The sequence below is a fragment of the Nycticebus coucang genome, chromosome 18 (genome assembly GCF_027406575.1).
Source record: "Nycticebus coucang isolate mNycCou1 chromosome 18, mNycCou1.pri, whole genome shotgun sequence".
Taxonomy (NCBI): Eukaryota; Metazoa; Chordata; class Mammalia; order Primates; family Lorisidae; genus Nycticebus; species Nycticebus coucang.
This window is the reverse complement of record NC_069797.1, coordinates 8,526,257-8,549,015: the sequence shown is the minus strand read 5'-3', so window position 1 is coordinate 8,549,015 and position 22,759 is coordinate 8,526,257. Positions and strand designations below refer to the sequence as shown.

Sequence of the window (22,759 nt, the reverse complement as noted above, 5' to 3'; positions counted from 1 at the left end):
GGATATTTGCACATTTTGAATCAGACATAAGCTTGATACCTATGATCTTTAGAGAACTTAAATTAATCCACATGAAAAAGCGAACAATCCCATATATCAATGGGCAAGAGACATGAATAGAACCTTCTCCAAAGAAGACAGATGAATGGCTAACAAACATATGAAAAATGTTCATCATCCCTATATATTAGAGAAATGCAAATCAAAACCACTCTGAGATATCATCTAACTCCAGTGAGAATGGCCCACATCACAAAATCTCAAAACTGCAGAGGCTGGCATGGATGTGGAGAGAAGGGAACACTTTTACACTGCTGGTGGGACTGCAAGCTAGTACAATCTTTCTGGAAGGAAGTATGGAGAAACCTCAAAGAACTCAAGCTAGACCTCCCATTTGATCCTGCAATCCCATTACTGGGCATCTACCCAGAAGGAAACAAACCCTTTTATCATAAGGACACTTGTACTAGACTATTTATTGCCGCTCAATTTCCAATCGCCAAAATGTGGAAACAGCCTAAATGCCCACCAACCCAGGAATGGATTAACAAGCTGTGGTATATGTATACCATGGAATACTATTCAGCTATTAAAATAAGATGGAGACTTTACATCCTTCGTATTAACCTGGATGGAAGTGGAAGACATTAGTCTTAGTAAAGTATCACAAGAATGGAGAAGCATGAATCCTATGTACTCAATTTTGATATGAGGACGATTAATGACAATTAAGGTCATATTGGGGGAAGGAAAAGCAGAGAGAGTGAATGAGGGAGAGGGGTGGGGCCCTGATGTGTGCTACACTTTCTGGGGGCAAGACATGATTGCAAGAGGGACTTTACCTAACAAATGCAATCAGTGTAACCTGGCTTATTGTACCCTCAATGAATCCCCAACAATAAAAAAAAGAAAAAAAAATAGTATTAATAATTTTAAAAAGTTAACAATAACTCCTACAAGAAAAGGAAAAAATGTAAAAGAGCTAAAATAATTATCAAAGAAGAAAGAGAAAAAAAGGCACCCACAGCAAAAATATTATTCATATATATATAAACATACGACTATATGTATGCCTTAGGAACTTTAGTAGGAATATATTTATGTTGTAATATACTTTCTGGACACCAGGTGGCGCCATGAGTGGTTCCCAGGCTTATACCTGATTCAGGAATTACAGTTTCTTTGGTGGCTGCCTGGCTACCCAGTTGGCACTTAGACCCTGCTGAGTTGTTGATTCCACCTACTTAAAAAAAAAAAAAAATCTTCACAGGCTGGTTTCAAAAATTCTCCCTGCAACAGTTCCTGTGAAATGCGGGGTATCCTGGACCTGCTTTGGGTGGGATGGCTGCCTGCAGGTGAGACTCAAATTGCCACACCTGGCCCGTGGGAAAAGGTGCCTGTGGCAGTCGCCATTTCCGAAATTTCAATATATGTCTGGTTCCTGACTGGGATCCTTCCTGCTTGCATGTCTCTCCGGCCACCTAGCCCCGGCTGTGCTGGTCCAGACTGCACCCCTATCTGACCACCAAATCAGGCTCAGGAGTCCACCCTTTACCAATCTTTCCACACAACACCTAGTTTCCCTATGAACTGGGAATTGCAATCCTCCACAGGGGAGGGGCTAGTTACCGCCATCGCCTGCTGCTTCAGCAGCAGCACAGAGATTTTCTTTTTCAAGTTCAAAAGGAACATTTATTTCACCCTCTATTTACAAAGAAACAGAATATAGATGTAACAGAACCAAAGGAACAAAAATTGACAGGCATACATATTTACATAGCAGTATAGGTAAAACTTTGTCAAGACTTTTTTCTTTTACCATTTAACAAAGTCAGTTTGAAAGAACAATTTATCATCTCAGAAGTTTTAGAAGGCTCAACCTATGTAATTCAAACTATGACTATCTTGATGAAAAACAGTATAATTTTATCTTCCTTGAGTATCTCCAAGTTGCTAGAAGAGAAGTAAATCAGATCCACTACCAATTTTTAAAAGATTCAAAGGTTGTTAAATTAGGAGGTATAATTGCTTAGGAGAATGTTTCCAAGTATCTATTCAGCATTTGTGCTAAATAATATATTCATATTATTAACATACATGAAAAAAATCCATACACCTATTATCAGTAGCCAGTAAATTCCTGGCTCTTCAAAACCAAAAACAGGGATTAACAGTCAAGACTCTTCAGGTTATTATCGAAGATCTACATATCCCAGAATACAAACATCATTTAACTTCACTTAACAGAAGAGAAGACTTTTGAAATGCAGTGCAAGACTGACTGGTGTATTTCTGCAGTCTTTTCTTCTAAGCATAGACACAACTCTCCTTGCTGATAACTTGGTCAACAGCTTTGTGTTTACCAGTTCCTCCTTCAGTTCAATCCTTCTGACTGCGAAACGTGATGTCCAAACCTTGAAGTTTCTGGACTAGAAAATGGGGAAGACTCCCAAGATCTATTTTCTTTCTCAAAAGAATCATCTTCTTGGAAGGCAAATTTCTGTTTAAGTGTGTGAAATATTAGAGATACTGGATCCCATTGTGAATTTTGTCTTTTCCTTTTATGAATGGGTCTACCACCAGGTGACGGTTCAATAGCACGAAGCTAAACCTTATTCATATCCTGCAGAACATCCAACGTGTTCAGAACGTTTTTATTTCTCTGGCTTTCTGAACGACTGCTGTTAGTCTTACTAGCACCTGGCTGCTGTTTGTTCATTTCAGTCACTAAGTTATCTGAGCCACAAATCTTATTCAGTGTGGGTTGTGTGGCAGGAAACTACGGAGGCTAGAGGGGTGAACGCTGGGGAGGAAGCGGAGGCGGAGGGAAGGAAAGCGCCGGACTTGGAAACTCATCTGGGTCCTCAGACAGCTGAACAGCCTTCGATGATGGCATCTGTCCCAAGCTTATGGGCCCTTCATGTAAGTCGAAGGAGCTAGCATTTGTTCTGTTTTTCAGTTCCTGCATTTCCACAAGCACAGCAATCTGAGAGCAAAGAAAAGCTAGCTCATCTTCAAGAGCAGCTATTTTTTTTTTAATTGCAGCTTCATTTACAGGCTGATCATTTTTTGGTGATTTGTTATGTCTTAGAGCAGATGACAGTGGATCCCAAACTAGGTGCAAAGGATGGAAATCTTCAGCTTTCTCCTCTTCCTCGTTTTCCCACATATTATTTCTCAAATGTAGGTCTTTGACAAGGTTCTAATGGAAGCATTTTCCCAGTAATACGAATGATATTCCGAGTTGATCCATAGTCTTTATTTTCCTAAATCTGAAAAACCTGGTCTATAGGGACACCAAAATATTCCAACAGCTTTCTTAAGATATTCAATATCAGAGACATTGATGATGCAAATACACAACCAAATTATAGGAAACATAATCAGTCTCTTGGTACCACTTGCCCCTGCTCTGGACAGCACAGAGATTTTTCTGGCAGTCTCTGAAGCTTCAGATTACACTTAGAGTCCAGCAATCCACCACTTCGTTGCACACCCTGAACTGCCTGTCTACACCAGTGTTCCCTGCCGGGAATGATCTAGCCCAATCATTCTCACCTGTTGTTCCCAGAGAGATGAGCTAAATGTCTGTCCCATATGCCATCACTCTCTGCCTCCTTTGCTTTCTTTTTGAACAGTACATTATTTCCCTTTACCTATTTTTTTCTTTTCTTTTCTTTTCTTTCTTTCTTTCTTTTTTTGTAGGGACAGAGTCTCACTTTGTCACTCTTGGTAGAGTCCCGTGGCGCCCATGGCATCACAGCTCACAGAACCTCCAGCTCTTGGGCTTAGGTGATTCTCTTGCCTCAGCCTCCCAAGTAGCTGGGACTATAGGCACCCACCACAATGCCCCGCTATTTTTTTGTTGCAGTTTGGCGGGGCCGGGTTCGAACCCACCACCCTTGGTATATGAGGCCGGTGCCCTAGCCACTGAGCCACAGGCGCTTTCCTTTCCTTTATTTATTCGTCTACTATTTCTAATTTTGTCTATTTGCACAGTCTTAAATTATGTTATATTTTAACATAATTTGTATTTTTTTCCCAGTGACTTCTGAACTCTTGGCATAAGGGCATCTTAATCCTGCAGCCTCAGTGTCTCAGACACCACTTTCCTGCCCACATCCTGCAGGTGGTGGTCTTTTGGTTGGTTTTCGTGGAGTTGCGCTGTCCAGGAAATCCCCAAGGTTGAAGTCCTCCCGGTCTTCCAGCAGGTGGCAGTAGGTGGAGATATCAGCTTCTCACTTGACCTAGATGGTCAGCAGTGCCTCGTACTGCTGGGCCTGTTGCTGTCCTTCTGCCCAAGTCTGTGCTAGCTCCGAATGCAGCAGGAGCCCCTTGAGATGCTCCATCTGCATTGTGTATCCAACCTCCACCCCCCTCAGGCTGTTCTCCTGAGAGAGAGCTGGACATCAGATTTCTTATGGAGTCTGGGTCCATCTCCAAGTACTGGACTGAACGCTTCAGCTCTGTGAGCATCATCTCAGAAGCTCCAACCCCAGCAGACTGTGAAGTGACCAGTGTGGTGTTCTCCTCAGCCTGCTGGGACCAGTGCTTGTCCAACTGTCCTCCGTTCTTTCCAGCCAGCTTGTCTTACTAGGCCCACATGTCTGCCATGATCTTGCTCAGGTCCTGGGATTTGGGGGCATCTACCTCCAAGGTCAACCCGGAGCCGGCAATCTGGACTTGTAGGCCTTTTACTTCCTCCTTACGGTACTTCTTCAGGAAGAGCAGCTCCTTGAGAGCCTTGATATCTGTCTCCAGCTCCAACCAAGTGACATTGGTGTCATCAGTGACCTTGCGGAGCCCTTGGTTGTCACTCTCCACAGACCGGCGTGTGGCCAGCTCTGTCTCATACTTGACTCTAAAGTCATCAGCAGCAAGATGGGCATTGTCACTGTGCAGAACGATGCAGGCATTGTCCACAGGATTTGCAAAGATGTAAGCCCTCAGATCCTGAAGTAATGCACCGCCCAGTCTCTGACCTGGGGCCCCTTCTTCTCCAGGTCTTCCCAGATTTTGCTGTCCAGCCTCTGATTATTGGTCTCCAGGTTCCTCACTCTCCCAGATTTTGTTTCCAGCCTCTGATTATTGGTCTCCAGGTTCCTCACTCTCTCCAGGTAGGGGACCTGGTGTTCGTTCAGTTCTTGCATGATCTCCTTCTCTGTCTAGATGCCCGCCAGACGCCCAGCCATCCCTATAGCTAGGCCCCCAGACCCCCAGCTGCCCTGTAAGCTGGTGGAGTGGGACACGTAGATCCAGGAGCCCAAGCCCCCGGCGCCTGCAAAGATGCTGGCTGCACTGCTGGATGGACATTCTAGCTGGGTGCCTGGACTGAGCCCAGGGACCGGTAATTGGTGGAGAAGGAGGTGGAGCGAAGGGTGAAGGAGATCATGTCCAAAGAGGAAGAGGAGAGGACAAAACTCAGGCCCATTATTTGTATTATGTTACCTTACTTTAACTTTTCACCTGGATGCTTTTGAAAGTACACCCTTTAAGCCTTTTAAGTACATTACTCATCCATACAATCTATTTTCCATTCATTTTCAATCTGAAATTTAAGAAACATTTGCTTTTATAGTCTTTTTATGCTTTTATGATTTAATTTTTATTTAATTCTTCAATCCATCTGGAATCTATTCTAGCACATGGTACAGATTTAAATTACCTTCCTCTAAATAGTTAACCAATTGTTTCCATACCACTTATTGAACACATTAAATATTTACATTTATTAAAGTATTTGAGGTTATAGGTTTACCTCTCAATTTAGACTGTAGTTACATAATTTCTGGGATATTCTCATTTTAAAAATTTCTACATAATTAATAATTATATTTTTATCTGCTCTTTCATCTATCGTTGCTTCAGGAGAATATTTTAACATTTCTGCTTATAGTTTCTACTTAGGAATCTTTTCTTATTGTTTGTTTGGATTATTTAGACTCAGAGGATATGCCCTTTATTATCTTCTGTCTCTTAATTTTTTCTCTTTCTCTATTTCCTAAGTTATAAATAATAATGGGATGCTGCTTCCCATTATTTTTTTTCCTTTTTTGAAATCAGTCTATTCAGTCTTATAATTGACACATGTAGTTAATGATGGCTTTAGGTATTTTATCACAAGAGCTTTCAGTAAATCAAAGCTATCTCACAGTACTTAATTTCTTCTCTTTGGTCCAAGCTCCTCAGTTTTGGGAACATGTTTTATTTATTTTTGTTTGTTTTGTTTTGTTTTCCTTTTTTTAATTGAGCAATAATAATAATGCAAAAAAAGTAACATTGACATTGTCAGATAAGACTATGTCTATTATAGAATGCTTTCACTTTGACGTTCAGTATGCAGGCATCAGTTAACTTCTTATTATTTTTTTCCAAAGTCTCATAAAATAGACCCTTCCTTGGCCCTTTCCCCATAATCTTGTGCTATAGTTGGGTTATAGCCTTCATGTGAAAGCTATAATTTAGCTTCATAGCAGAGCTGAGTACATTGGATACTTTTTCTTCCATTCCTGAGATACTTTGCTAAGAAGAATAAGTTCCAGCTCCATCCATGTAAACATGAAAGAGGTAAAGTCTCCATCTTTCTTTAAGCCTGCATAATATTCCATGTTATACATGTACCCCAATTTGCTAGTCCATTCGTGGGTCGATGGACACTTGGGCTTCTTCCATGACTTGGCAATTATGAATTGGGCTGCAATAAACATTCTGGTAGAGATGTCTTTGTTATATTGTGACTTTTGGTCTTCTGAGTATAAACCTAGTAAAGGAATTACTGGATCAAATGGCAGGTCTATTTTTAGGTCTTTAAGTATTCTTCAAACATCCTTCCAGAAGGAACCTATTGGTGTACATTCCCACCAGCAGTGTAGAAGTGTGCCCTTTTCTCCACATCCACGCCAATATCTCTGGTTTTGGGATTTTGTTATGTGGGCTACTCTTACTGGGCTTAGGTGATATCTCAAAGTAGTTTTGATTTGCATTTCTCTGATGATTAAGGATGATGAGCTTTTTTTCATGTGTTTGTAAATCATGCGTCTGTCTTCTTTAGAAAAGTTTCTCTTCAATCCCTTGCCCATTCTGAGATGGGGTCACATGTTCTTTTCTTGCTAATACATTTGAGTTCTCTGTGGATTCTGGTTATTAGACCTTTATCGGAAGTATAACCTGCAAGTATTTTCTCCCACTTTGAGGGCTGTCTGCTTCCTTTACTTACTGTGTCTTGGCTGTGCAGAAGCTTTTTAGTTTGATCAGGTCCCAGTAGTGTATTTTTGATACTGCTTCAATGGCCTGGGGAGTTCTTCTCATAAAATATTCACCCAGGCCAGTTTCTTCAAGGGTTTTCCCTACACTTTCTTCAAGTATTTTTATAGTTTCATGTCTTAAGTTTAAATCTTTTATTCAGTGAGAGTCTATCTTAGTTAACAGTGAAAGGTGTGGATCCAGTTTCAATCTTCTGCAGGTTGCCAGCCAGTTTACCCAGCACCATTTGTTAAATAGGGAATCTTTTCCCCACTGAATGTTTTTAATTGGCCTGTCGAAGATCAAATAACGGTAAGTAGCTGGATTCATCTCTTGGTTCTCTATTCTGTTACAGACATCTACTTTTCTGTTTTTGTGCCAGTACCATGCTGTTTTGATCACTATTGATTTATAGTACAGTCTCAGGTCTGGTAGCCTGATTCCTCCTGCTTTTTTTTTTTTATTGCAAAGTAATGTTTTGGCTATTCGAGTTTTTTTCTGATTCCATGTAAAATGAAGTGGTATTTTTTCAGGATCTCTAAAATATGATAATGGGGCTTTAATAGGAATTGCATTAAAATCATATATTGCTTTGGGTAGTATGGACATTTTAACAATGTTGATTCTTCCCAGCCATGAGAATGGTATGTTTTTCCATCTGTTAACATCTTCAGCTATTTCTTTTCTTAAAGTTTCATGGTTCTCTTTGTAGAGATCTTTCACGTCCTTTGATAGGTATACTCCCAAATATTTCCTCTTCTTTGGGACTACTGTGAAAGGAATAGAGTCCGTGATTGTTTTTTCAGCTTGGTTATTGTTGGTATATATAAAGGCTACAGATTTATGGATGTTGATTTTGTAGCCTGAGACATTGCTGTATTCCTTGATCACTTCTAAGAGTTTTGTAGTAGAATCCCTGGTGTTGCCAGATATATGATCATAGCATCCGCGAAGAGTAAAAGTTTGATCTCTTCTCACCCTGTGTGGATACCCTTGATTGCCTTTTCTTCCCTAATTGCAATGGCTAAAACTTCCATTAGAATGTTGAAGAGCAATGGAGACAATGGGCAACCTTGCCTGGTTCCTGATCTAAGTGGAAATGATTTCAATTTAACTCCATTCAATACGATATTGGCTGTGGGTTTGCTGTAGATGGCCTCTATTAGTTTAAGAAATGTCCCTTCTATATCAATTGTCTTAAGTATTCTGATCATGAAGGGATGCTGGATATTATCAAAAGCTTTTTCTGCATCAATTGAAAGAATCATATGGTCCTTATTTTTTAGTTTGTTTATGTGTTGAATTACATTTATAGATTTACATATATTGAACCAGCTTTGAGACCCTGGGATAAATCTGATTTGGTCATGGTGTATAATTTTTTTGATGTGTTGTTAGATTCTGTTTGTTAGGATCTTATTGGGTATTTTGGCATCAATATTCATTAGTGATATTGGTCTATAATTTTCTTTTCTTGTTGGGTCTTTCCCCGGTTTGGGGATAAAGGTGGTGTTTGCTTTGTAGATTGTGTTGGGTAATATTCCTTCTTTTTGGAATAGGTTTTGGAAGAGGTTTAGTAGAATAGGTACTAGTTCTTCTTTAAAGGTTTGGTAGAATTCTGATGTAAAGCCATCTGGTCCTGGGCTTTTCTTTTAGGGAGATTTTGTATAGTTGATGCTATTTCAGAACTTGATATAGGCCTGTTCAACATTTCCACTTTGTTCTGGCTAAGTCTTGGTAGGTGGTATACCTCCAGGTATTGGTCAATTTCTTTCAGATTTTCATATTTCTGAGGGTAGATTTTCTTGTAGTATTCGTTAAGGATTTTTTGAATTTCTAAGGGGTTCTGTTGTCATTTCATTGTTAGCATTTCTGATTGATGAAATTAGAGATTTTACTCTTTTTTTCCTGGGTAGGTTGGCCAAAGGTTTATCTATTTTATCATTAAAAAAAAAACAACTTTGAATTTATTGATCTGTTGTATGATTCTTTTGTTTTCAATTTCATTTAGTTCTGCTCTGATTTTGGTTATTTCATTTCTTCTGCTGGGTTTGGGGTTGGAGTGTTCTTCCTACTCCAGTTGCTTTAAATGTCCCATTAAGTTATTAACTTCCTCTCTTTCCATTTTCTTAAGGAAGGCTTGCAGTGCTCTAAATTTCCCTATAAGGACTACCATTGTGGTATCCCAGACGTTCTGGTAATTCGTGTCTTGATTGTTGTTTTGTTCCAAAAATTTGGTGATTTCCTTCTTAATCTCGTTTATAACCCTTCCATCCTTCATCATAAGGTTGTTTAGCTTCCATGTTTTTGTATGGGTATGCAGGTTCCTGTTGTTATTGAGTTCAACTTTTATTCCATGATGGTCTGAGAAAATGCAAGGAATAATTTCTATTTTTTTAAATTTGCTGAGGTTAGATTTGTGGCCTAGGATGTGGTCGATTTTGTAGTATGTTCTGTGGGCTGATGAGAATAATGTTTATTCAGTTTTGTTGGGATGAAATGTTCTGTAGATGTCTGTTAAGTCCAGATGTTGAATGGTTGAGTTTAAATCTAAAATTTATTTGCTTTATTTTATTTATTTTTGGAGGATCTGTCCAGCACTGCTAAAGGGGTGTTGAAATCCCCAACTACTATGGAAGTGGAGGAGATCGAGTTGCTCATGCCTATTTGAGTTTCTCTTAAAAATTGAGGTGCATTCTGGTTGGGTGCATAAATATTAATAATTGAGATCTCATATTGAGTATTACCTTTAACAAATATGAAGTGTCCATCCTTATCTTTAATTATTTTTGTTGGTTTAAAGCCTATTGCATCTGTGAACAGGATTGCAATGCCTGCTTTTTTCTGCTTTCCATTTGCCTGGAATATAGATGACCATCCCTTCACCTTGAGTCTGTAATTGTCTTTTAATGTAAGATGCAATTCTTGTATGCAGCAGAGATCTGGCTTGAGTTTTTGTATCCAGTCTGCCAACCTGTGCCTCTTTAGAGGACAGTTTAAACCATTCACATTAATTGAGAATATTCATAAGCCTTTCAAGAGTCCAGTGGACATTTTTAATCCTTTTGCGACTGTCAATGTTGAAATGTGATCAAAATTTTCTGGGTGGGTTTACTTTTCTGGTGGAGGATTGTGCTGGTCTTTATGAAGGATAGGTGTGAGAATACCCTGGAGAACTAGTTTAGTTATGGCAAATTTCTTCAACATGTGAATGTCATTGAAGTATTTAATTTCTCTGTCATAAATGAAACTCAGTTTAGCTGGGTAGAGGATCCTGGGTTGAAAGTTATTTTGTTTTAGGAGATTAAAATCAATGACCATCCTCTTCTTACTTGAAAGGTTTCAGCAGGGAGATCTGCAGTTATTCTAATATTCTTCCCCTTTTAGGTAATGGTTTTCTTTATCTGACAGCTTTCAGAATTTTCTCCTTCATATTAACTTTAGTGAAATTGATTATGATGTGTCTGGGAGATGTCTTATTCAGGTTGAGTTGTGCTGGAGTTCTGAAACTGTCTGCTATCTGAATTTCAGAATCTCTTGGCATTTCTGGAAAGTTCTCCTTCATAATCTCATGGAGAAGAAACTCTGTGCCTTGTGAAGCCACTTCGTCACTTTCGGGAATCCCAATAAGTCGAATATTGTTTTTCTTCTGATTATCCCAGAGCTCTCTGAGAGAGTGATCTGTTTTTGCCCTCCATTTTTCTTCCTCTTTGAGAGTTTGGGAGCGTTCAAAAACTTTGTCTTCAATGTCAGAAATCCTTTCTTCTGCTTATTCCATTCTGTTACTGAGGGATTCTACTGTGTTTCTCAGATTTTTGATGGATGCAACTTCTTGTGTCAATGTGTCAAAATCTTTGGTTATTTGGTCTTTGAATTTGTTGAATTCTTGAGATATCTTTTGGGTTACTGCTTGGAGTTCTAATTCAATCTTATTCGCTATCCAGATTCTGAATTTGATTTCTGACATCTCAGCTATTTGTTTGTGCATGGGATCTTGTTCTGTGTCTGCCCCATTTATCCTTGGGGGAGTTTATCTACTCTGATTATTCATATTGCCAGAGTTTTCTCTGTTGATTTGACCTCATGATTGTCTTTCACTGTTGCCTCTTGCCATCCTCAGAGTTGGGGAGTTGTCTCTCCAAGATTAGACCCCAGTGGGATCACTCTATTCTTGCTGGATCTTTGTAGGGAGTGACCCTGCATAGTTCCTCTGGGGCTGCTCCAGCTAGGGAGTTCTGGTTCTGGGAGCAGCACTGGTGTGTGACACACCCAGATCCAGCAACATGGCGGGAGGTGGTGCACACAGTTCTGGGAGTGCCTGGTGCCCAGTGACTTTGGCACAGAGAGCCCAGGGCTCTAGCAGTCTCTGGCCAGGAGAAGGGCTCTGCACAGAGGCAGGGAGGGCTCCAGAGGGCACAGGGCTACCAGTATCCCTAGCCAGATGAGTGGGCCAGTGTGGAAGCAGAGAGGGTGCAGGAGGGAGGATGCAGTGTTGTGCAGCTCCCGCAGTTCCTGGTCAGGGCATGCGGAGGTCCGGTGGGTGCAGGTCGGGGGTTGCGGCACAGCTCTTATGGAGGTCTGGGCGGCACCAAGCCCAGGAATTTGAGGTTGCTATGGGCTGTGACACCACAGCACTCTACCCAGGGCAACATCCCAAGGCTCTGGTGTGCCAAAACTGCCTCACTCTGCCTCTAAGGGTTAAGGCTGTAAGGCGGCTCAGTCCCCGCCTTTAGACTGCTCAGTCATTAGGTTATTAGGTCCTGCCCAGTCCTTGCTCTGGGACCCTGAAGTTGGAGCTTGCTGGAGCAGTTCTCTCCCAATGGCTCCCAGCGGCCCAGCTCAGCAGCTCAGTCTGGGGCCCCAGACAATGCCCAAAGTTCTCCACACTCCTGCTCAAGCTCTCCCCAAGGCAGTTCTGAGTTCCAAGTCCAAAAACACTGAAACAGTTCACAGGTAAGGCCTTTCCGGTTAGCAGTCTCACTGTTGCTTGTACTTATGGTTGCCAGCAGGATTAGGTTTATCAAACATATGCAACCACTTGCCAGTTTTCCACTGTTTTTGTCCTCCTCTTGGGGTCCAGAAGTCCCTTGCTGACTCCCTGTATCCTCAAAGGGATGATTATAGGCAGATCCCACCAGCCAGAGATGCCTGGAGTCTTATCTCCCCAAACTCACTGTGCCCAGTTTCAGGGAAGCTGATACTCAGCTGCCATCTTTAATCTCAACCTATGCAAAATCTTATAGACAATAGAAGAAGAAGAAATACTTCAAAATCATTCTGCTTCATCTGGATATACCTGATATTAAAATTGGAAAAAAATATTATTATAAAGGGAAATTACAAACATATTCCTCTTATAAATGAGGATGCAATATCCTGAACAACATATTAGCAAGTTGAATTAAAAATTAATGTTCAAGTAATATACTTTGGTCAAAATTAAATCCAATTTATGTGAGAATTAGTCACTATTTTCTTTTTTTCTTTTCCTTTCTCTCACCCCTTCCCTCCTTCTCTCTCTGTCTGCTCTTCCCTTCCCCCATGCCCCACCATGTCATTAATTGTCATTAATTGTCCTCATATCAAAGTTGAATACATAGGATTCAAGGTTCTCCATTCCTGTGATGCTTCACTAAGAAGCATCAGGATTAATACATTCAGGTTAATACAAATGCTGCAAAATCTCCATTTTTTAAATGGCTGAGTAGTATTCCATGGTATACATATAACCACAGCTTGCCAATCCATTCCTGGGTTGTGGGGCATTTAGGCTGTTTCCACATTTTTGTGATTGTAAATTGAGCTGCAATAAACATTTTAGTACAAGTGTCTTTATAATAAAAGGGGTTTTTTTTTCCTTCTGGATAGATGCCCAGTAATGGAACTACAGGATAAAACAGGAGGTCTATGTTGAGTTCTTTGAGATTTCTCCATACTTCCTTCCAAAAATGTATTAGTTTGCAGTCCCACTAGCAGTGTAAAAGTGTTCCTTTCTCTCTGCATCTGTGCCAGCATCTGCAGTTTTGAGATTTTGTGATATAGGCCATTCTTCCTGGGGTTAGATGATATCTCAGGATGGTGTTAATTTGCATTTCTCTAATAAATAGGGATGATGAGCTTTTTTTCATATGTTTGCTAGCCATTCATCTGTCCTCTTTAGAGAAGATTCTGTTCATCTCTCTTCCCCATTGATGTATGGGATTGTTGATTTTCTTTTTGTGGATTAATTTAAGTTCTGTATAGATTCTAGTTATTAAGCTTTTGTCTGATTCAAAATATGCAAATATCCTTTCCCATTGGGTAGGTTGTCTATTTCTTTTTGGTTGTTGTCTCCTTACTTAGCTATACAGAAGCTTTTCAGTTTAATTAAATCCCATTTGGTTATTATTGCTGTTGTTGCTTGGGAACACGTTTGTTGGATCTCTGAGATCTTCCAACACAGCTACAATTGCCTCATCAATTTGATTTTCCTGTTCTCTCTCTCTTTTTTTTTTTTGAAGGCCACTGACTTTATTGATCTAAAAACTTTATAAGGACAGTGACTGTTCTGCCCAAAATGGAGCCAAATGGCATCAAACAGACAGAAGATTAAAGGTGGGGGTGAGGGAAGGTGCAACGGACCGCCCTGTCGGTGGCCTTCAGTCCGAGGGAGTGCAGGGAGAAGGAAGGAGGAAGGTCGAGAGATCGGCGAAGAAATGACAGACTAACACACACTACGGGTTAAAGTGTGCAGCTGTAAATTTACTGGGTACACATGTTGGTATTTATACATTTTTACAGAGCTTACATAATGCAATCTTTCTGCTTACGTGCGCGGGTTATCTTTGCGTTTACAAGTGTGATTTATCATGCATTGTTATGTTTTAACGTTCTGCTTCCGGAGGGTGGTGGTTATTAGTCAACTCTGCCCGCTTCTTCCTATCTCAGTTTCTTATTATCTTTTTAGAACAGCTTGACATCTTCTTTATGTTAATGCTTGACTAATTTTACATTTACTATTTGATCTTATTGTTATTGATAATTATAATTTTGATTTAGAGTAAATTCCTTGACAAGTATTATTTTTCCTATTGATTTTTATTATGCGTGACAGTTGGTGAAACAAGATGTTCTGAACAGGACTTTATGGTGGGTGGATGTGTTTCAGTGACTTTGTAACTTATGTAGATAATTTGTATTTCATGTCCTTGGGTTTATCGTTTTAGCTCACTGGTGGGAAAACGTCTTTATGTGCTCATTGTTGGTGTCACTGAGTTTAGCAGCTCACAAGGCTGTGCTTTATCTGGATTAGTAGTGCATTGTGCTCATTCTTAGGAAAGCACATATTGACAATTTATCAGAACAAAACAGACTTCTGGTACAGGATGACAAACACATGAGTAGATGCCACAATCTTTAAACTTAAGCGGGTAACTGAGTATGCTAGGCAACATTTCTGATGCTGTGCATACTGGGGGCGCTGGGGGCAAAGCTCCGGGGAGCACAAACCACCTTCCCGTCATTCTATAACGCGGACAGCACCGCCTCACTACGGCTGTGGTGCCGTGGGCGCGGCATTTCCCCCTTTTTTGTTTTTAAATCGCAGTTCAAAGATTTCTTGGCGTATAGAGTTAATAGAAGAAAACAGACACTGTATGAGACATGGTAACAGTAACACAACACAAAATGACAGACAACCAATAATGGTTATGAGCACAATATACTGGATCCAGTTAAGAGGATTGAGTGTTCTAAACCCATTAGTTAAGGATTGAGCTAATGTGTTAAGAGAAGTTATTGGTAAATGAGCTTGACTCATGGCTGTAATATCTTGTTGTAGGCTGTGTAAATTATGTGTTATATTATTGTCTCTCTAGACACTTTGAAGATGTGTTTGTACTTTGTTCCATGAGTTAGATACATTATATGGTAAAGGTGTAATGCAAATGGCTTGAAATGCTGAGTGACATTTTGTTTGTAGTTTCTGTTGTATGTACTTAATGTTTTGATCTAAAGTTAAGACTACCCTTTTTAATACATTTAATTTAGTTTTAAGCTTATTATCTATATTAGCTTGTGTCATTAATGTTAAAGTTATATTATTGTTAAGAGTATTGACATAGTATGCTGTATGCATTTGTTGCACTAAAGTTGTAGTAGCTACAGTAAAAGTAGTGATTATAGAAATTAAAGCTGCAATGCTTAAAATTAAAGCTGTTACAAATTTCTTAGGTCTAATTAATTCATTAAGTGTTTTTAACACTTGTAATGCTGTATTATCATACTATGGATTGTTTTGTAGATTTACAGGTAATATTACATAAGAAGGTTTTTTTATAATTAACATAACATTTACTTGTTTATCATGTTGAATATTAAAGGACGCAATACAATTAGTTATTTTTACAAGTTAAAAGATTTTAAAGGAAATACATAGTTAACTGGATCACATGTAAATTCTTTCACAAATTCTCTTTTATGAGTTTCATTTAACTTGCACAGACCATCTACAAACATTCTAAACTTTCTTGAACTTTTGCTCTGCCTTTTACTTTCTTACATAACTATTCTGTTTCAGGACAAAATTTATCACACAAGATTCTTTCTTTACACAATGTCGTTCTCCTTTCTGTTTAATTTCTCTTACTCTCAAAAACTTACTTTTCACCAAACAGGATCTCAGTTTACTATGAAGTCACTTATTCACTCAGCTAAACTGATAATTAGAAGGTTTAAAAGGCAAGAATTTTATTCGTTGACAAAGATTCAGTTTGTAAAAATATTTTTCTTATTTATACAAATTACTAGTGGTAAAGGGCCAATAATAAAGGTTCTAAATCTCACCCTTGGGATTCTGCCAGTGTTGCTGTCTGGGGGCTGTAACACTTGGGAGGCAGGCCCGCCCCACGAAGGGCAGGGGGGGCCCTCAGCTTCCTTCTCTGCTGGGCTTTTTCAGCTGTCTTGGAGCCAGTGGAAATGCGCCCGGTGGTTTTGTTTGTTATCGGCGAGTGTACTTTCATTTTCTTCAAGCGGCGGGTGAGATCTTGTAGTAGCTGTTGGCGCCTCCTTCTGCGTTGTCTTTTCTGAATCTGAGTTAACTACTTCTGGAATAACTTCAAAGTTTTTAGTATAATTTGAACTTCTACTAATTGTAATTCTAACCGTTCCAGATAAAAGTTGCCTTTTCATTGCAGTGGGGATTAAAGTAACACCGTCCCATTTGGATAATAAGATATTCTTTTCATTTGCTAAATTTAAACCTGTACTTCCAGGAGTCTCCCGTGAAAGGTCATGAATAGTAAATTCAGGGGCTTGAGGATTTAATGTAGATAAAGGCTGTGTGTTACAAGCTACAGCCTGTTCTCCCTTGGGGCCTGGGCTGGGAGAATGGCCCTTATCTAGTTTTTTGATCTCTGTACGTCCTGATCTTCAGGATCAGTGTCTCCCTTGTTATTTAAGGGGGTTCCATTCTTATGAAATTTTGATTTACATTCATTTCTCTAATGTCGCCCCTTCTTACAACGAGGGCATAAGCCGGGCGGTTCCCCCCTCGGCTTATTGGCATGGGACTGTTTACAGTCCTTCTGCATGTGTCCTGGCTTGCCATAATTATAGCAAGTGTTAGTAGGAGCTCTCGGCCCCTTACCTCCCTTATTGAAGGTATTTTTAATATAGGCGCTGAATTTCTGTCCTTGCATTGCTGCAGTATAGGCCATACTTTGGACTATCGCTGGTGAGGCATCCATGTATGTTTTAATATCCTTGGTTAATGTGTGCCCCATGGTACCTGCTGATTGCTCACACTTAACCGGTCAGCCTTTACCGGCGGGACTGCAGCTCCCTGGTGAGAGCCGCCCTCAACCTTGAAAAAGAAAGAAAGAGAGAGAAGATTACCTGTCCTTCAGGTCCCTGTTCGGGCGCCACCTGCAACGGACCGCCCTGTCGGTGGCCTTCAGTCCGAGGGAGTGCAGGGAGAAGGAACGAGGAAGGTCGAGAGATCGGCGAAGAAATGACAGACTGACACACACTACGGGTTAAAGTGTGCAGCTGTAAATTTACTGGGTACACATGTTGGTATTTATACATTTTTACAGAGCTTACATAATGCAATCTTTCTGCTTACGTGCGCGGGTTATCTTTGTGTTTACAAGTGTGATTTATCATGCATTGTTATGTTTTAACGTTCTGCTTCCGGAGGGTGGCGGTTATTAGTCAACTCTGCCCGCTTCTTCCTATCTCAGTTTCTTATTATCTTTTTAGAACAGCTTGACATCTTCTTTATGTTAATGCTTGACTAATTTTACATTTACTATTTGATCTTATTGTTATTGATAATTATAATTTTGATTTAGAGTAAATTCCTTGACAAGTATTATTTTTCCTATTGATTTTTATTATGCGTGACAGTTGGTGAAACAAGATGTTCTGAACAGGACTTTATGGTGGGTGGATGTGTTTCAGTGACTTTGTAACTTATGTAGATAATTTGTATTTCATGTCCTTGGGTTTATCGTTTTAGCTCACTGGTGGGAAAACGTCTTTATGTGCTCATTGTTGGTGTCACTGAGTTTAGCAGCTCACAAGGCTGTGCTTTATCTGGATTAGTAGTGCATTGTGCTCATTCTTAGGAAAGCACATATTGACAATTTATCAGAACAAAACAGACTTCTGGTACAGGATGACAAACACATGAGTAGACGCCACAATCTTTAAACTTAAGCGGGTAACTGAGTATGCTAGGCAACATTTCTGATGCTGTGCATACTGGGGGCGCTGGGGGCAAAGCTCCGGGGAGCACAAACCACCTTCCCGTCGTTCTATAATGTGGACAGCACCGCCTCACTACGGCTGTGGTGCCGTGGGCGTGGCAGGAAGGGGCCAGGAATCCACTCAGGAAAGCTGGTAACTGCTAACATGGAACCAGTAGGGGAAGGAAAAGGGAGATGCATGCAAGTGCAAAAGAATTCCAATAAGTTGAAATGGTGAAGGGAGAAAACTCCCAAAAGACCCTGGAGTACATTGGAGGTGACTACAATAGCAATCTTTTCCTTTGTAGAGGACAAGGAAGGAGTCCCCACTCAGCTGCAAATTCTGGAGACTAAATGCTGGGTTTGGGGATTGAGGGATCCCTAGAGAGCATCACAAGAAGGCGTCACACCACTCTCGGAGGCATCCAAAGCAATCTCGGGACTGCTTAGCATTGGCGCCACTTGTGTCCTTCAGCCATTCCCGGAAGAGGTCTTCATCTTTCTTTAACACCAGGAACTGGCCAAGGACCACATATGCCTTGTCAAAGCCCCTTTCCTCCAGCTTCTTTCCCAGGACTTCACCAATCCCAGCTAAGCTCCCCACTGGCTTTTCCCCCATGGGCTCTGCCACGAAGTCTCGGTGCTTTTGGGAGGTTGTCATCTTGATCAGGTTTAATCAGCACCTCCAGTTCCCGTAACCAATTTTCCTGTTCTCTTAACCCAATAGTGGAACTTTTAGAATTTGTTCTTCCTGGCTCAGTAGCTATAGCACAGTGGTTACAGCACTGGCCACATGAACCGAGGGTGGCGGGTTCGAACCTGGCCCACACCAGCTAAACAAAGACAGCTCCAATAACAACAAAAATAGCAATGTGTTGTGGTGGGTGCCTATAATCCCATCTACTTCGAAGGCTGAGGCAAGAGAGTCACTTAATCCCAGGAGTTTGAGGTTGCTGTGAGCTGTGACACAACAACAGCACTCTACTGAGGGGAACATAGTGAGACTCTATAAAAAAAAAGAATTTGTTCTTCCTAAGTGCTTGACACTCCCTGAATCTTTGCATCTTTGCTCATCTCAGCCTGACCTGCCTATGAGTCTGAGCTGTTTTTATAATGGCCATGTCCTCTTACAGTCATAAATTAGTTACACCCTATGTGTCTTGGGTTTCTTACTGTAAATCTGTTTTGGCAGGAGGAAACATCTAAGAGTGTTTATAGAATTGGAGGTCCCCTTTTCTGAAGCTGAACACTCTAGAGCAGTGGTTCTCAACCTTCCTAATGCCACGGCCCTTTTTAATTTTTTTTTCCCTTTATTAAGTCATATACACATAGATCATAAAAACACTTATGTTTTGTGGGCTACAATGTGTTGATTTTTTAATATACAATTTGGATTGGTTATATCAAACTAATTAATATAGCTTTCACCTTAATTATTGTGTTAAGACATTTCTGTTCTATACTTGTTAGATTTGACTTGTACTCTTACAATATGCTCCACATGTATAGTCCCACCATTTACTCTCCCTCTATTGAAACTTTCCCCCTCCCATCCTCCTCTCTTTCTCTCCTTCATCCTAGGCTATAGTTATGATCTACCTTTCATAAGAAAATGTGAGTAATTATAAATTGGTTTCATAAAAATGTTGAGTACATTGAATATTTTTTTTCCATTCTTGAGATACATTACTAAGAAGAATATTTTCAATCGATGTAACCTGGCTTATTGTACCCTCAGTTAATCCCCAATAATAAAAAAAAAGGAAGGGAGTGAATTGGGGCATTAGGACCTCAAGCCAGGAAAGTTCAAAATGGTTCAAGCGATCATAGATAAGAAAAAAACAAAAAAAACGGGCCACTAGGGTACACTGAGCATGGCCATGGAGCAATTTTAAGGGAGTATATAGTATTGCTTCACCTCCTCTTTCCCAGAGTGTACAAAGTGTATTACAATATAAACATAAATAGAAGTGTAAAAAAAAAAAAAAGAAGAAGAATATTTTCCAGCTCCATCCATATAAACACATAAGAGGTGAAATCACCATCTTTTTTTTTTTTTTTTTTTTGAGACAGAGCCTCAAGCTATCTCCCTGGGTAGAGTGCCATGGCATCATAGCTCACAGCAACCTCCAACTTTTGGGCTCAAGTGATTCCCTTGCCTCAACCTCCCAAGAAGCTGGGACTACAGGTGCCCACCACAACACCTGCCAATTTTTGATTGTTATTGTCATTGTTGTTTGCCAGGCTCGGTCTGGATTCAAACTGGCAAGCTCTAGTGTAGGTGGCTGGCATCTTAGCAGCTTGAGCTACAGGCGCTGAGCCAAGTCTCCATCTTTTTTAAGGCTGCATAATGTTCCGTAGTATACATATACCACTATTTATTAATCCATTCATGGATTGATGGCTCTTGGGATTCTTTCATGACTTGGTAATTATGAATTGAGTTGCAATGAACAATCTGGTGCAAATCTTTGTTGCAAAGGGATTTTTGGTCTTTTGGATATATGCCTAGTAGAGGAATTGCAGGATCAAACAGTAGGTCTAATTTAGATCACTAAGTGTTCTTGAAACTTCTTTCCAAATGGAACATATTAGCTTGCATTTCCACCAGCAGTGCAGAAGTGTTCCCTTTTTTCCATATCCATGCCAACATCTGTAGTTTTGGGATTTTGGTATGTGGGATACTCTAATTGGAGTTAGATGATATCTCAATGTGGTTTTGATTTGCATTTCTCTGATGATTAAAGAAAATGAGCATTTTTCATGTGTTTGTAGACCATTTGCCTGTCTTCTTCAGAGAAGCTTCTGTCCAAGCCTCTTGCCAACAATGAAATGGGATCACTTGTCTTTTGTTATTGATAAGTTTGAGTTCTCTGTGGATTCTGGTTATCAAACCTTTGTCAGAAACATAACCTGCAAATATCCTCTCCCATTCAGAGGGCTGTCTACTTGCTTTACTTATGTGTTCTTTGGCAGTGCAGAAGCTTTTTAGTTAGATCAGATCCACGTAATGTATTTTTGGTATAGCTTCAATTGCCTGGGGGCTCCTTCTCATAAAGTGTTCTCCCAGGCCAATTTCTTCAAGTGTTTCCCCTGCCTTCCCTCCAAGAATCTTTATAGTTTCATTTTTCTGTCTTAAATTTAAGTCTTTTTTCCAGTGAAAGTCAATTTTTGTTAATGGTGAAATGTATGGGTTCAGTTTTAGTCTTCTACAAGTTGCCAGCCAGTTCACCCAGAACCATTTGTTAAATAGGGAATCATTCCCCAAATTTATACTGTTGATAGGCTTATCAAAGATCAAATGACAATAAGTGTCTGGGTTCATCTCTTGGTTCTCTATTCTGTTCCATATATCTCCCACTCTATTTTTGTGCCAATACCATACTGTTATGATCACTATAGATTTATAGCATAGTCTGAAGTCTGGTAGTGTGATTCCTCCCGATTTATTTTTATTTATGAGTAATGTCTTGCCTATTCAATGTTTTTTCTGTTTCCATATGAAATGAAGTACTAATTTTTCCAGATCTTTAAAGTATGACAGACGTGCTTTAATAGGGATTGCTATTAAAGATTAGATTTAGTAGATTGATTTGGGTAGTATGGACATTTTCATAATGTTGATTCTTCCCAGCAATGAGCATGGTATGTTTTTCCATTTGTTAACATCTTCAGCTATTTCTTCTCTCAGAGTTTCATAGTTCTCTTTATAGAGATCTTTCACGTCCTTTGTTAGGTAAACTCCTAGATATTCCATCTTCTTTGGTACTACTGTAACAGGAATAGAGTCCTTGACTGTTTTTTCAGCTTGACTTGTGTTGGTATATATAAATGCTAGTGATTTGTGAGTATTGATTTTGTATCCTGAGACACTGCTGTATTCCTTGATCACTTCTAAGAGTTTTCTAGCTGAGTCCCTGGGGTTTTCCCAGACGATCATATCATCTGCAAAGAGTGAAAGTTTGATCTCCTCTGATCCTATATGGATATCCTTGATCGCCTTCTCTTGCCTGATCACAATGGCTAATATTTTAATTACAATGTTAAAAAGCGTGGAGACAGAGGACAACCTTGCCTGGTTCCTGATATGAGTGAAACTGTTGTCAGTTTTACTCCATTCAATATAATGTTCACAGTGGGTTTGCTGTCGATGGCCTCTATCAGTTTAAGAAATGTCCCTTCTATACTTATTTTCTTAAGTGTTCTGATCATAAAAGGATGCTGGATATTAATTTTCAAAAGCTTTTACTGCATCAATTGAAAGAATCATATAACATTTGTTTTTTTAATTTGTTTACGAGATGTATTATATTTAAAGATTTATGTATATTGACCAACCTTGAGACCCTGGGATAAAACCTACTTGGTCATAGTGTATAATTTGTTTGATGTGTTGCTGGATTCTGTTTGCTAGGATCTTATTGAATATTCTTGCATCAATATTCATTAGAGGTATTGGTCTATAATTTTCTTTTCTTGTTGGGTCTTTTCCTGTTTGGGGGATCAGGGTGATATTTGCTTGGTAGAATGTGTTGGAAAGTGTTTCCTCTATTTCTATGTTTTGGAAAAAGTTAAGTAATATAGGTACTAGTTCCTCTTTAAAGTTTTGGTAAAATTCCTATGTGAAGCTATCTGGTCCCAGGCTTTTCTTTTTGGAGAAATTTTGTATAGTTGAAGCTAGTTCAGAACTTGATATAAGCTTGTTCAACATTTCCACTTCATTCTGGCTAAGTGTAGGAAGGTGATGTGCTTCCAAGTATTGGTCAATTTCTTTCAGACTTTCATATTTC

At 39.7% G+C, this 22,759-nt stretch overlaps 1 protein-coding gene and 1 pseudogene across 1 annotated transcript; both read right to left on the bottom strand.

Moving 5' to 3' along the window:
* Positions 1-2,240: 2,240 nt before the first annotated feature.
* LOC128571001 (mitochondrial fission regulator 2-like) lies at positions 2,241-3,344 on the bottom strand (annotated as a pseudogene).
* A 14,757-nt stretch (positions 3,345-18,101) lies between these two features.
* Positions 18,102-18,662, bottom strand: LOC128570252 (barrier-to-autointegration factor-like). Its single transcript, XM_053569202.1, has one exon. It carries the CDS (start codon positions 18,628-18,630, stop codon positions 18,361-18,363), a length of 270 nt encoding a protein of 89 aa, XP_053425177.1. The 5' UTR covers positions 18,631-18,662; the 3' UTR covers positions 18,102-18,360.
* Positions 18,663-22,759: the final 4,097 nt, after the last annotated feature.